General features: G+C 47.0%; 1 protein-coding gene across 1 annotated transcript; it reads right to left on the reverse strand.

The window, feature by feature from the left end:
• Nucleotides 1–8,365: 8,365 nt before the first annotated feature.
• KCTD2 (potassium channel tetramerization domain containing 2) lies at nt 8,366–14,488 on the reverse strand. The gene is made up of 6 exons (XM_035893374.1): nt 14,444–14,488; nt 13,698–13,983; nt 12,960–13,051; nt 12,199–12,294; nt 9,134–9,259; nt 8,366–8,538 (listed from the first exon to the last, which is right to left on the reverse strand). The coding sequence occupies exons 1-6, from the start codon at nt 14,486–14,488 to the stop codon at nt 8,509–8,511; spliced, it is 675 nt and encodes a 224-aa protein (XP_035749267.1). The 3' UTR covers nt 8,366–8,508.
• Between the last annotated feature and the right edge of the window lie 697 nt (nt 14,489–15,185).

Here is a 15,185-nt window from a genome sequence, read left to right on the forward strand (position 1 = left end):
GCTGCCTGTGGCTTTCCCAGAGCCTTTGTGCAGGAGGTGGGCAGGGCGGTGCCAAGAAGGGCAGCTCTCCCTGAGGGGATGGCTCTGGAGATGAGTCAGAAAGATGTGCTTGAGTAAATTGACACTGGAGGTGGCTTTGGAAGTGGCTCTGACTTATGCTGTGGGACACTCGGACCTGCCACGTTGCCCTGTGCTATGATTTTGTGCTGCCCTAGGAGCAGGGCAGCCCCTGAGGTTGGTACAGGGCTACCCAAATGGACAGTGGTCTTTGCCAGGAACCTGGCTGAGATTATTGAGGATATCTGGAAGCTGCTGGTCTTTTTTTTTCCGTCAATTTCTTGCATTTGTGAAGGTGAAGAGGAGGGTGTGTTCCCTGAAAAGTGGGGCTGTTGAAGAAATGAAGTTACCTTATCATTAGCTGCATGAAAACTCTGTCCAGAAGGTGAGGACGAGGCATGGGGAGGGGGCAATGGGCTGTGCTGCAGCTGTGGGTGAGAGTCTAACCTGGCTTGACATCTGGGCCCCCTCAGCAGTGGCTAGTGAGGGTTTCCCTCTAGCAGATCTTGCCTAGCAAGCTCTTAATTGTCATTTACCTTGGCTTTTATTAATGAGGAATAAGGGACTCGGTGGGGGAAGGATCAAGAGAAGTGTTTCCCTGCTGGATCCTTGGAGCAGGTGGAGAAGAGATTGTGGGGGGTTGAAGGTGTGCAGCCAGAACTCATGGAGCATAGTTTTTAGGAAGCCAGCAGGTTTTGGGGCTCCAGCTAGCCAAGAGAAGCAGCTTTGGCTGTGCTGCTCCCAGCAGATGCTCCGCCAACCCAGCCAGGTCCTGCTCAGGTCTCTTGTCCAAGGATGGTTGCTCCAAGGAAGGTGCAGGTGATGCCTAGAAGTCACAACAGGGGAGGAAAGGAGATCCAACAACTTGGTGCCAACACCTAGGCTCTTCTTGCCCATAGCCAGGGGGATTGCAATGTTCAGCATGGTGATTCCCAGAAAAATAAAGACAGGAGCTCTTCATCCTGCTGGGAAGTGGAGGTTGCTGCATGCACTAGGGTTGTGCTGTCAGGGGTGTGTGTGGAAATGGCAAAGCATGGCCGCAAGCCTTTTTTTTCATGGGCAAAACCTTTTTGGTTTGGCAAATAACCACTACCCCCCTCTTCCTTTTTACATGTTTCTCTGCATTCAAATTTTAGATGAAAACCCACTGAAATGTTAGGATGAGGATGCCTGTTCATTAGGTATTTCCTAGCTCTTTAGTGACTAATCTGCCTGCTTTTCTGAGACATCTTGAACTCAGTGCCTGGGTTCGGGGCCTGGCTCTTTGCTTGGTTGCCCAAACGGGTTTCCTCATTTTTAGCCACTGTCATTTGAATTCATCAAGATCACTGGCGTGTTTTTTCCTGGCCATGCTGCCCAGACTGCCCAGGCTCTGGAATGGGCTGCCCAAGGAGGTGGTAGAGTCCTCATCCCTGGAGGTATTTAAAAGAAGGATAGATGAGGTGCTTAGGGACATGGTTTAGTGGTGGGATGGCAGGGTTAGATTAAAGGTTGGACTTGATGATCTTAAAGGTATTTTCCAACCAAAGTGATTCTATGATTCTATGACTCCCCTGAGCTAAATGGCAGGTGGAAGGTACTCACATTTCCCAAGGATTTTCTTGGTGATGCAGAGACCAGCTGAGCTCTCAGCTCGCTGAGGATCTGTTTGAGACCCACAAAACTGGAGAATTCCTTGCGCTTCAGACTGATGATGGACTTGCATCAGACTCCCATCTGCTGAAGTCTGGGGAACCCCTGGGTGGGATGAAGGCTTCCAATAGGAAATACTGCCAGAAGGTCAAATGTCTGTGCCATTGCTCATCTGTTACGCCACAGTCTGAAGGCAATTGCTAGGGAATTGCAGCTCCTTCTTTGCTGTGGTTTGGAAAAACCAATGTGTTTCTCTAGCCCTGGAAGGGAGAGGGTATATGGGGGTTATTTGCCCATATGAAAGTTGGGTTCAGCTTCAGTGACTGCCTCAAAACCACATCTAGGTGGAAGGGCATGGCGAAGGTCCTTGTTTCCCAAACAAGTTGGTGAGCTGAGTTGAACATGTCTGCAGGCTTTCTGTTTGCAGATAGATCTGGCGTGATTACTTTGTTCCGGGTGAAGGTGGGTGGGTAAGTGACGAACTGACCTTCGTCTTTACGTGAGAGCCTGAGGCAGAGCAGAAGAGCGTACATGTTGTGCAAGATGCACTTATGGTTGCGGCCAGACCTCTGCACTGCCGGGCTTCTCCTTCCCAGACATATGTGGAGAGGGGAAACGCAGCAGCAGTTTCCACTGCTTTTTGCTGGAGCCCCAGGCTGAGAAGTCAGATGCCGATAGGTGCCTTGATGCTGCTAAAACCCTTTCCGATCCTTAATGTCAGTTTGTGTTTCCTCTTTATCCACAGACATGAGCAGGCAGGCCAGAAAAACAAATTAGTTGTGCTCCAGGCAAAACTGGCAGGGGCAAGCCGAGCTGCCGGCTGGGGTGACTAATGGGAATTTTGGGTGTTGTGGCGGCGTGAGCCCCAGCCCCAGGGAGCCAGGCTCCCAAGCACAGCATGGTGGCCAGGGTGGGCTCAGCCCACGCGGGAGGAGGGATGTGGGATTGTTCCTTTGATGCCCTTTCCAATGCAGAAAAAGCTGATAAAATGGTTTTAAAGTCCCTCTGCCACAGCTTGGATGCTTGTGCTATTTGACTTTACTGTGTGGTGATCAGAAAATCTCAGTGATGTTCTGTTGCTCATCTTCCTCCCAAGCACCTGGCAAAGCCACCTGGGCTTATTTTGCCCCACTTATCTCTGGGGGTAGGAGGGACCAAATGCTGCCACAGGCAGGTACTAAGTTCCTTGGCTGTTCTTGTGCTGCCATCCTCCTCCTGCCTCAGTGGTGGCACAGCCCCAGGGATGGAGCCCCTTGCCCACAGGAGCTGCTTGGCCCTGTGGAGGTGCCTCCACTGGGCATCCCACAACCTCTCGGGGCAGTGGGGTTTGGAGGCAGCCTGGGGTGCTCTGACAAACCCAGCCAAGAGCCAGGGCCTTAACCCTCTGCTGAGGGCAGTTCTGCTGCAAACCGTCCCCCTCTTTCTTTTCTCCTGCTGCAACAGATGTAGAGCAGCCTGGGTTTCAGCAACAGGGAGAGCTGAGCTTTGGCCTGGCCCCTGGCAGCAGCAGGACCTGCTTATTAAGGGATGGTGCATAGGGTTCATTTTTTATTCTGGGTTAGGTAATGCACGCAGCGCCTCTGCTTATTCAGCACAGCCTCTTGCTGCTTGGTAATGCTGGGGCATTGCCTGCTTTCTGCAGCAAGAAGTAAATTATTTTTAAAAGGAGTTAAGCAGGTTGCACAGCCTTGGATGGGAAAGTGAGGGGTACAAAGGCCTGGTGGCTCCAGTTTTCAGCTTCTGAAGAAACCACTGAGTGATGCCTGGGTCTTCTGCAGGGCGATGTAGCACTGTATTAGAGGAACCTCCTGCCTGGCAGAGCTGATGCTGGTTAAAGGTCTTGCACAAAGGTTTTTTCCAGCCTACGTGGCCTTATAGGACAGCCCTGAAGTGGGAGAGTTGAGAGGTTATGGCTGCAGGCCTGAAATGCCAGCTATAATTTGAATTTCTGCCGGCAAGTCCTACCTTGTGAGTGTGATGGAATGTGCATGTGGCATCAGCAGTGCCAGCCCTGCCAGTTTCGTCTCTGCCTGATGCTGCTGGCACTTAAGCGTGGCTTTGCTTTGGGCAAGTTCACTGGCAGTCCAGACCTGCAGTCAGTTCTGGCATGGAGATGTGGAGATGGGTCAAAGAGGTTTGAAAAGTACTGTCTTAAATCAACCCATGCTACCTGGTGACTCGGCTCAGCCATGGTTCTCATGGTTCCCCCAGAGAGGGGAGTCTCTAAACCCTGGTTTGGGGATGTGGCAACCCCCTCCCTGCTTGGTTGCTTTGAGGCTCCTGTTGTGGTGGGGATGAAGTGGAGGCAGGCAGTGTGCCTGCTGGGCAGCCTTCAGAGCACCTACAGCAGTCGGCAGCCACTTGTAGTCAAGAGTAAGACTAAATTAATCCAAATTTTCCCATTCTTCACTTGTGTCTTTGCTTCTCTCCCCCCCCCTCCCCCCCCCAAGCTGTCAATGTTACCCAACTTTTGGCATCTCAAAGCTTGAATATCTGGTTTGTCTCTTTGCCTCCTGGCTGCTTGTCTGTTTGTTGGTACCTCTGTGTTTTAAACATTTCTGAGTAGCAATGCTCTGTGAACAGGAAAAAACCTAAATCTCAACTAATCCACCCGTCTCACTAAAGACACAAACACAGGGAAGGCTGGCAGCTTTTGGAGTGGAGGTAACAGAACAACTATTTAAAACATCCTCTGGGGTTTCTGGGCTAATGCCACATGCCCAGGGCAGTCAGTTGCAGGCTCAGGACACAAGGGGAAGCTAGCTTTAAGAAACTCCACTTATTTTTCTCATGTTCGTTAAATTTCTCTTGGTAATGGCAAGAACCTTGTATCTTTGGTCTTGTCTGGGAAAGTGGAGAGCTGTTTGCAAAATTCTGTGTGTGTTGAGCACAGGCATTTTGTGGTAGAGGAAGGGGCAAAGCTGTCTGAAACAGTCAGACCTTTCTGCTGCCTGTGCTGGTCCAGAGTTGAGTAGGGGTTTAGCAAATGAAAGTTGGCCAAAAATCCTCTTCCTTTCTTAGCTACTCACATTTAATGCTTGTATTAACATTCTACTTGCTTGTGGTTGTCAGTGGAAACAGTAAAGGTAAATGGAGATGTTTGGATTCTTCTGTGTAACAGAGAATCAGAAACATGCTTCAGTTTGCCTTTTTTCTCTGAAAGTAACCAAGAAGAACTTCAAAAATCTAATTACATTCTCCTCTTGGCAAATCGTTGTTATAAAAAAAATTGGAGCCAGAAGCAAGTACCCAATTTTCACATTTCTTTCCCCATAAAGCAGTATTTGTGTGGTACGGTGGTGAATGGATGTAGAGAAGGCAGCAGGCTGCAGACTGTTTCTTCAAATTTTTTAAACCCATTTCAGAATCTTTACTGGAAAAAAAAAATGAATCGCAGCATCTCAACTGTTATTCAAACACATTTAATAAACAAAGAGAAACAGTAGCAAAGGGCACTGACACGTGACAAACTGTACAAAACGTCCTGGTTTGCAGGCAAACCCGAGGGGAGGAGCCCATGGCCCAGCTGCAGGACTGGGGAGCGGCTCCATCCCATCGCCCTGCAGCGAACCATGCCCCCTTTGCCTCAGCCCACTCAGTCACCCCTGAGAAAAATCGTTGGTTTTTTTTTTTTTTAAAATGTGCAGAAACAAAGACACTTTAAGAGGTTATTTCCAGTCTTGCCATAATGGAACAATTTAGGCCACTGGGGAAGTTTAAAAAAAAAAAACCAAACAACCCAAAGTGTCATACTCTCCGTTCCCAGGATTAATGCTTTCAAGTGACCCTTCCCAAGAGGCACAAGCACCCTTGGAGATCCAGTAGATCCACCCTGCTCACCTACGCTACTCACCACAACATGCTACCTTTTTTAGAGTGAACGGGACAAACTTCATCCTAATTCAGTGCTAGTTTTGATATAGTTGTGACTGAGTGAAAGGCAATGGAAGGAAAAGCCCTGTCTCGAGCACAGAAGGGATGCAACTGGTGCATAATGCTGAGACCAGCCTTGGTCTCAGGGTAAAGGTGAGCTAGCACAGTCAGGAAAGGAGAAATCCTCCACTGGGAATGTACCTGCTCCGGATGGACTGCATGCCTGGTCCTAAATATCGCCCAAGAACTCAAGTGTCCAGTACCAATGATCGGTTATCTACTATAAACTTGTTCTGTTGAACTTAAAAACCCTGCAATCGAACCCAAAGAGTCTTCAACCCCCTGGAACATCCGTGCTGCAGAGAGCAGTGTGGAGGGGAAAACCCAGATGTAACTTCGATAGTCTGTCTTGTGCATGTGAGTTAAACAGCTGTTCCAATCAACTGGTAACTTTTTGGCTCTCTGGCTCAGAGGGGAGAGTGACAGCATCACTTGTGCATCAGGCAATCCTCTGGTGGGCTCCACCATATATGGCATTTTTGGTGATAGAAAAAAAGCAATGAGGTATTGTTTTTATCTACTTGAGCTGTACTGGACAGAAAGTCTCCCTTTGCAACTAGTGCTGCTTTGAGCTCTGGGGTTTGAATAGCAAGTGCTCAGCTGGCATCAATGTGACACAAGCAGCTCAACCAGTTCCTGTTGCCTTTAGTTTGATATTGACCAGTTCCCAGAAATTCCCTCCTCTGAGGAAGGGAAAGAAGACAGATGAGTGTTAAAGGGCTTTTTAGGCTGCTAACTTGCATACACGCACTTCTTGATTTCTTAGCTGTGAGCACAGACGGACAATGACCGAGGCTACGCAATACTGACAGAGGAGAGATATCTATACACATCACAGTGTTATTTAGGCCCAGCCAAGGCGTACGGTTTAATCACACCAATACCATCTCACCACATTATAAACAGGGAAGATGGAGGGAAGAAGAGCTGGGTTCTTCAGCGTGATGGCAAGCCAGCTGCATTTCAACAGCCTGTAACCCACACAATGTGAATTCAAAGACATTTGGCACAGTCTGTTGTTACCAGGATTAAACTAGCACAGATAATTAGTCAGTCTTTCTTGAGAATGAGGCAAAGCCTCCACCGGAGGAGGTACGTTGGCAAAGCAGATGGGTGAGAAATGGCAAGAGTACGTACAGAAGGACTGAAAAAGGCAGAAAGTGCAGCAGTGTCACTCAGTGTCTTTCCTGCAGGTCTTGTTTGCTGAACTGGTGGTTGGACTGTCGGTAATGCTGCTGCAAGGCCCTGTCAGCAATAAGTGGTAAGATGGGAAACCTGCCTAATTCTGTCTCAAAACTTTAAGGAGACTACAGGTAGCTGAAGTCCTCCAGAAAGGAGCCTGACTCCTCAGTCTAGGTGAGGAATTTTCTGATGCCTTACTGAGAAACATGCTCTGAGCTTGTCAATGTCTGTGAATTCCAGCATCTCTGAAGCTTTGCATTTAATGTCAGTTTAGGACTCGACTCAAAAAGACCCAAGTGCCTGGACACTTAGGCTACAAAGAACAAAGCCAGGATGAAAGGGGAAAAACATGCAGCAAATTCCTAAGAAATTCCATTTACCAGACTAGGAGGGACATGCCCTTGGTTAGGGATGGCACAGATTAACAGAGGGGAACCAGTGACTGCAGTTTGGCTAAGATCAGAATTCAAGAGAGGCACAAACGAACATTTTGCACATCCATCCAAGGCATTCCAAAAAACCAAAAAAGAAATAAAAGTCACAGAAGTCGACACATCACTTTGGACAAGAAACATTACAACAGTTTGGCAACTTTTCACTAACCCCCACCCCAATTCTGTGATGCCTCTCTGTAATTTGAGGCAGTATCTTAAAGGTGGGGATATGAGGGGGCTGCAGATAAATCACTGCATGTAAATAGGGGATCTCTTCCGCAAAGAATCTCATGGGGTAAAACAAATCTACCTGCATGCTACGGTACAAAAGAAATTCTGCCTGAAGTCCTCCCTTGGTGAGAAGGAAGGAGACAGAGCCCACGCTGCTGGAGACAAACAAGGCAAAGCTGAACTTGGCAGCAACAAGTCCCTAACCTTGTGACTTTGCACCAGGCTAAGATACGGCCGTGGCAGGGTATTGGAGGGGCAGATGTCACCACTCTTCTTCAGTAGAGAAGTGTAAAGGACAGAACCATCACTCTATCACTGTCCTGGGAGAACACAGGTCTCTCTGTTTATGCATGCAAAGTAATGGGCTTTGGAAAATGCCAGGAGCCCGTATGTAATAGTGTTAATAGCGAGACCCACGTGACTCCACTCCCCTTAGTATCTAAACTCAGCTCTTAGGAATTGAACACGGAACAACTACAAAGCAAGAATGGAAAAAGTTTGTGTGGGTTTTTTATGAGTGGTTGTTTTGTTCCTCCTTTTAAAGCCCTGTTCTGATCTGGGGGGGCTGGCTGATCAGGAGGGGGAGCACTGCAAGGTCCCTGCACCTTTCTGACGGCAGATCTGGGTGTAAGAAATGGCACAGCTCAAATACAGAGCTTCCCACCTAGGCCAGCCTGTGGAAGGTGGGACTGATTACAAGGGCCTGTGCACCTGAGCAACCTTCACAAAGGTTCTGACTGGGAATCCGGCCCAGCCATTGTTGGAAAAATTCAGTACAGCGCTGGCCAAGAAAATAAAATGAATACTTGTGGAAAGGACTGTCCAACTGGAAGAGTCTCTTCCTTCCTTGGTTTCCAAGGGTAAGAGGGAAGCCTTTGGTTATGACCAGAATTATTCACCATTGGCAGGACAGGCTCGGCTTTGCTTTGCATTAGCTTGGCTACTGTACAAGGGCAAGGTTGCACTGCGGAGAGATGCTCTGCCCAGCTGGACTGCCCTTTTGACATCTGGGAGTTTTAAGGGAGCGGTTACACTTGAATTACATCCGGGATCCTCGCTCCTGAAGAATCTGAAAAAGCAAAGAGGAGCTATAAATACCTTGGATAAGTTTAAACACAAAAGTTCAGAGTCCTTGGTTTTTTGCAGAGAAAGAGGGACTAATGTGAGAGTAGCTTGCTGGCTTTTATGCTACCATAACAAATGACATGCTGGTTAAAGCTGACTGAGCCCTTCTCTAGAAATCCTGCTTAGCTGCCTGCCAGGAGTTAAGATTGTCACCTTCTGTTGCTATCCTGGAAAAAAAAGGAGTGGATTGAAAGGGGGGGGGGGGGGGGGGGGGGAAAGCTTGTCTTTCCCTGCAATATCCTTCAACCACAAAATGTGACCAATCTCAAAGGTCCTTGCTATGCTGTCCTCCTTTTTCGAGTCTATCATCTCTTTCCTCCAATTTCTTTTTGTCTTAATTTGAAACGTACACAGAGCCTCAGCTCTTGTCCTACGGTGAAACATGAAATCTTCCAAGGGGGGAGGATCCATGCATACAGGAGAAAACAGGAAAGCTAGTACACAGAACTGCTACTGCAAATTACCGATCTGCTAGTGTAAGAAGGGCTTTTTCTTTGCATAGCAGAATTCAAGTCAATAGATCTGGGCAGATGCCTTACCTTTGCCTTCTCGCTGGGCTCCTTGACAATGCCATTGGTAGAATTGTTGAGCTCCCTGGATACAACACAGAGGAATTCTGCCTGGTCTTCATTTCCATAGTTATAAGAAGATCCAATGCTGATTAGCTGTGCAACAGGAGACAGCCAAGGTAACTATCACAGACTCTTGACGTTTGCTTTATTCCTACAATTGCTTTGTGAGGTACGACTGTCCAGTGGGACCTGTGCTGGACCTGAAGTGTCTCCCCATAGCCTCCTGTGTCACAGGCTTTCCTGTTCCTGTGTTAAGGCAGGGACACAGCTGAGCTCCAGAGCCCTCTAGTGGCACCTGGAACCCCAGGAAGGGATTACAGCCTGAAACTAACGCTGACCAACACAACAGAACATTTTTCCAATTACTGAGGGGAGAAAAAGGAAAAACATGTCAGATTTTGCAATATATAATATTCAGTTATGGGGCAGGCAATGCTGACTTCCAGGCCCAGACTACACCGAACTCAGCTCTCAACTTGCCTTTTGACTTCGATGTGTAAAAACCGGACAGGCAATTCTTTCTCACAGACAGATGTTAGATTAACTAGGGGACATGTGGCAAACTGGCACCATTCTTCACGTAGATGCTGTCAAGATGGAGCTTGATATCTGTATAAATGGGATTATATTCTATTACTGTTGTGATGAGGGGTCTGGACTCGATCCAAGAAATCCCATCTGTCTCATTTATCATTATTACATTAAAAGGACATCCTGGAGTGCTGAGCTAATTTGTCATTTACAACTCAATTCTGCTTTCCAGATAATAAATCTAACGAATCTGAAGAAAGCAACGTGAATCTTAACGACTGTGTATATCTAGGAAACTTTAACAGGCAGCATGCACCCTAACTTCCATCTCCTAATGGATTTTAGGAGAGCGTGCTCCATATTTATGTACGAGACAGATGCACTCAATGGCCTTCCTGGACACATGACTACCTATACGGTTACAGTGCAGCTGCAGGAAGACTTGGGGGACTGTTGTACTGACTGACCTCTGTTTTAAACAGGTTTTGATGTTTGTGCTGAGGGCAATAGACAGGATAAAAAAAGATTATTTTTCTTTCTTTTGCTTCCCTGCTCCCCGTCTTGACTGTTTAAGCTCTTGGGTATTTCAATACCACACACCATTATTTACTCAACAAACACAAAGTATCTTTTGATAAGGATAGCAATTTTCTGGACTACTGAACTGTAGGTGGACAGGAGAATGGATTTCAGTTTAAAATAGGAAATTTCTATTCCATCCTTAATTTAACCAGGACTGAATGGTACAAGGCAAGAACCTGAAAGGCAACATGCTCCTCTGTGAACCCAAGCCTGACAACAAGGCTGCAACAGCTTTTACCACCTCTGGCTTTCCTGCAGGTTTCCGAACCAGTCTTTTTGATGTTAAAAAGTGACTGGATGCAAAGCACCCGTGAAGGGAACATCTGTTCTGCTCAGTCACTGGCATCCAGGCTAAGATTTAGCAATAGGCTCTCTTTGTCCCCTGTATGCAGGTATGTTACCACCTTTCCTAACATGTCTCAGCATGCCAAGTGGTGTGAATTGGGGGAGGGTAGAAGCTGTGTTGGGTCACACATCTGGGAAAAGACCTTGGCAATAGGCTGCAGCTACAGTGTGTCTCCCAGCAGGGCCCGTTTCAGCATGGGACATATCCTGTGCTGCACCACTGCTGTGTTCCTGGTCTCTGACCCAGTCTGGACCATCTCACAGCTGGAGAGAGGCTGTACTGCTGGGTGATGTCTAGCCCTAAGCAAAGCATCGTATCCAGCTGTCCTGTTTAGGCTTGCTGCCCTTGGGGGTGTTTGAGCTGTAGGCGAGTCCCAGGGGAGGGCAACAACAGCTCCTGATGGTGGGAGTGTGCCGGAGTGGGATGTGCAGGAAATTTTCCTGGTGCTTGCAGTGTACAGGAAGGAGGTAGCTGGCAGGGATCTCGGTGGTTTGCGCAAAGGCTATGGATGGCAGAGGGAGGGAGGGAACAGGAAGGCAACACGCTAGCATTTGCTTGTAAACAGCATCTTGACCCTACTGTTACAGATTTGAAAAGCAAGACTAGGAAAGATGTAAGGGTGCAGATTCCTGTGTAGGGCACTGCCTGTAGCCTTTTGGGTTTGGGGATGCGTACGTTCATGTGTGAAAGGCAACATCTGTTAAGTAAATTTCTGGACAGCAAAACCTGGGTGTTGGAGAACTGTACTTCCACAAAGCAGCTAGTGGCTCTTGGTCACAAGATTTCACTACTGGCTTGCAGGTGAAAGAGTTTCTGGCTGCCTCTCCACTATGCAACAGGAGTCTTCAGGCATTACAGAACAGATATATATGAACAAGTGATGCAAACTGCTGTTGCTAATCCTATGCCTCACTTTGTGTCAGCACATTTCCCACAACATCCACTTGTACTGAAGCTGGACTAATTGGGAAGACAGCAGAGCTGTAATCCACAGAGCCTGTTCTGCAGTTTCTTAATACAGCATTAACATGCAGGCCAGCTGGTTTCCAGTTCTCCATCCTCCTAAATAAGCGGACTGTATGCAATTCCAGAAACCAAATCTGGAACTGATACCATATGCAACTTCAGTGACACCTAGCCCTGAAACTGGCTGCGTTACAAATGCATCTGCAGGAAGTTTATTTCTTGTGTCACTCAGCACCTCCTTAGCAAACGCAGGAGCCGTGGCTTTGAGCTTCCAGAAAAGTTGTGCTGTTTTTTCATGGCTCTATTAATTTTCCTGGATAAAACTGTTGTACTGGGGCCTAATATATGTGATGAAATGCAGGAGAAAGAACAAATTGCTCTGGGATTTGATAAGGATACAAGAAGTCCTGAGAGAAAATGAAATCTCTCTTGGCAGTTTGAGTGAATTCTGCCTTTCCCTGTCAGTTATTCTACATAAGCAGACTGCTGCTCAGCTCAGACTGCTCATTCAGAAGAGCAGAGCAGTGTGAAGTGCAATGAAACAGCAGACTCTGCTTAATCCATATGCAGCTTTCAAAGGGATTCTGCTGTTCTTTGGTAACGGTACCTGTTCGAACTTCCACCCATCAGACATAGTGGACACCATCTGTGTAAGCTCCTCCTCTTGGCACTGCAGGACTCTGTACACATGCTTCACAGGTCCCTAAAGCATGAAGAATAAAAATAAGCGTGAGTTTAGTAATTGTTATACCAGCATTAAGCTAGGAAATCAATAAGCCTCTCCTGCTCTGTCATTTTATTATTTGAGGAAGTCTGGGCCCCACCGGCTTTCTGAGGTGTCATCCTTCTGACCATCCAACCGATTCTAAAACAGGTACATACAGTTGGCACGCTTCTCTTAAAAGCCTCCAAGGGCCAGGGAAAGCAAATCTTCTTTGGCTTTCAAAGCCATTTACTGCTTTTGGAAAATGTTCTCTCTTATGAAATTGAATTTAGTGGGTGTGTTAATATCTGCTGAGCAGCAATGGAAAGAATTGCCACAGAGAGACAGATGTATACAGGGAAGAAAATGGTTTAGAGAAGGAAGAACTTGAACTATTCTTTACATACCAAAGCAGTATGTTTTGCTTTATAACTACCCATCTTTGCTCCTGGCCCCTCTTTTTAACTGTTCATTGTCTTTCCCTGCACTGCTAACAAGATGGCGCAGTGGTCTGTGCTTATAAAGCCATAATGGATGCTCTTTCCTAGCTGTGCCTTGAGTCTACTAAAAGCACTGATTCCACCTGTTAAAAGAAGACTAAACAAAAAACCTGCTACTACTGTCTACATGTCTGACTTTGTAACGCAAAGGTTCCTGTGCATTACTTGAGAGGTTCTGTTCTCGTTATCCCGTATCCGCTCCTTCACCAGCCGCACAAGAGATGCAATATTGTAAAACTCTGCTTCTTCCAGTACCCCTAAAAAAGGAACCAAAAGTAGAGAGAAATTCTGTTACTTTGTACAGGGCAGAATGAAAATGATTCTGCCACAAGGATGCAACACCTCCTCCTGACTCCAAATCGGGCCCAGATGTGAGACAGTCCCTGAATGCTGAACAGACTGTGCTAGATCTCATGCTCCCAGGCTGGAAGAAAATGAACTACTAGCTGTCACCTCTTTTTGTAACTTAGAGGAGATTTAAGAAAGATTATTCCCCCTTCCTGAGGATTATCAGGAACGTCGTGGTACAATCTCTATTTTGTTCACACAGCCCCGTTTCGGGAAAGTCACCAAAACTGCCTCCTTGTAGAGACCTGCTGTCTGTGGAGGGAGAGGAGACGTGCTATCAGATCTTCTGCTCTGCTAACAGAAGCCTTTGAGCCAAGCAGAACAGTGATGGGTTGTGTTGCAGGCTGCAGGCCTCTGCTTTCAGGAAGACACATAATCTAATGATTAAGCCCTGCTAATGAGAAACCAATGGTAGGAACTAACCGCACTACTGGGAAATGCAGCTTGCTCACACCCTTGCACATCGCCATGTTGGGAACACTATGCACTGATGATGGCTCTTGGATTCTGCTATCAAACTGTATTTGCAGTTCTCCCCCTGTATTTTAATCTTACCTTCTTCTGCAAGCTCCTTGTTTATGATGAGCTTCCCGTGTCGGAGGTAGTTCAGTATTGGACCAAAATACGTGGGGTCTCTATCGATGAGATATGCCCCTGTCTCATCCTGTTGAGTACGTACAGGAGTGAAGCGGGGATAGTTAAGTGGTACCAGGAAAAAAAATAATTTCAGATGAAAACAATAAACTGAACAGTTTCTTTCTGAGAACCTGTATTCATTTGCCTGTGAAAGGTGTACTAATGATGCCACATTTAAACCAATGTGGGTTTTTTTTCCCAATATCTGAACTCAGCTACAAATGTTGTAGCTCAGTGCTGGCAGATGCTTCCAATTAAGCACTTCTATGAACAGAGTTTATATACCTGGAGAGAAAAGCAGGGCTTCACAGTAGTTCTTCACTGTGATAATGAAATCCAAAAGCTGGCAGTTGTGTTCTGTCTAAATTTGTTCTCCAGAATAGTTTAACCAGGAGACTCTGGAGGAAAATTGGATCTCCAGTTCTCACTAACAACATATGATGGTTTAAGTAGCTCTTTTCCTTCTCCTTTTTCTTTCTACTACTGAAAATGCACCAGCCGTGTCTCTAGCAATACAATAACTATTGTCATCAAATAACCAACAATTCACAACCAAAAGCATCTCTTGAGCCAGCTATGAAGCACTGACAAAGCCTGTCCAGAAGTCTTTCATATCACTCCCTTAAATCACTTTAAAGCAACATTTGTCCTGCCAATCAATCTACTCTAAAGCAATAAAAACTGTGGGAAAAATCACTCTGAAGTGTCATCTCGTCTATTAACTGATGCTGCTGACTGCTACTTTGATCACAACCAGGATTTATCTTTTGATTAAACTCTGAACAGAGCGGCAAGAGACCTGAATAAAGCTCAGTCTGACCAACCCACAAAATATTTACAAAACATTGTCCAGCGGATCCTATGGAAAACCTGCAATTACGAGAATAACTTTCCAAAATCCTTCCGATAAGCTGCAATGATTTCAAAACTGTCCACCCATGTAAGGAACATGCACGATGATCTTTTATGAGAGCAAAGCGAGATGTATTAAAAAAAAATTACATGCTTAGAGTGAGGAATCATTAAAATTCCAGTTTCTCAGAAAATTTCCTTCTTGGTCCCTCTCTGCTCTAAGTAACCACTGTGGGAAGGTGCTGGTTTGCTCTTTGAGAGGAGCCGCATCCCCGGGGGGAGGTGAAGAGCATCGGTGCCTGCAGCACCAGGGCGTTACGGGCACGAGGGCAGACTCTAAGCCCCATCCTTGGCGATGTAGCCAAAGCTGCAGCCACATAAGGGGACACGGGGGGCAAGGAGATGGCACCTCTCAGAGCAACGCGTGGGGCCGTGGGAGTGGGGCTGCTGCGGAGATCGGCCCATCCACGCCGGGTCAGGGGCTGCTGGGGCCGCGTCGGGGGTGCCGGCCCTGGGGACAGCAGCAGCCGGGGCTGTCCCCCTGCTCATACGGTG

Source organism: Egretta garzetta, unplaced genomic scaffold, assembly GCF_000687185.1.
Source record: "Egretta garzetta isolate BGI_Z169 unplaced genomic scaffold, ASM68718v1 scaffold34, whole genome shotgun sequence".
NCBI classification, from domain to species: Eukaryota; Metazoa; Chordata; class Aves; order Pelecaniformes; family Ardeidae; genus Egretta; species Egretta garzetta.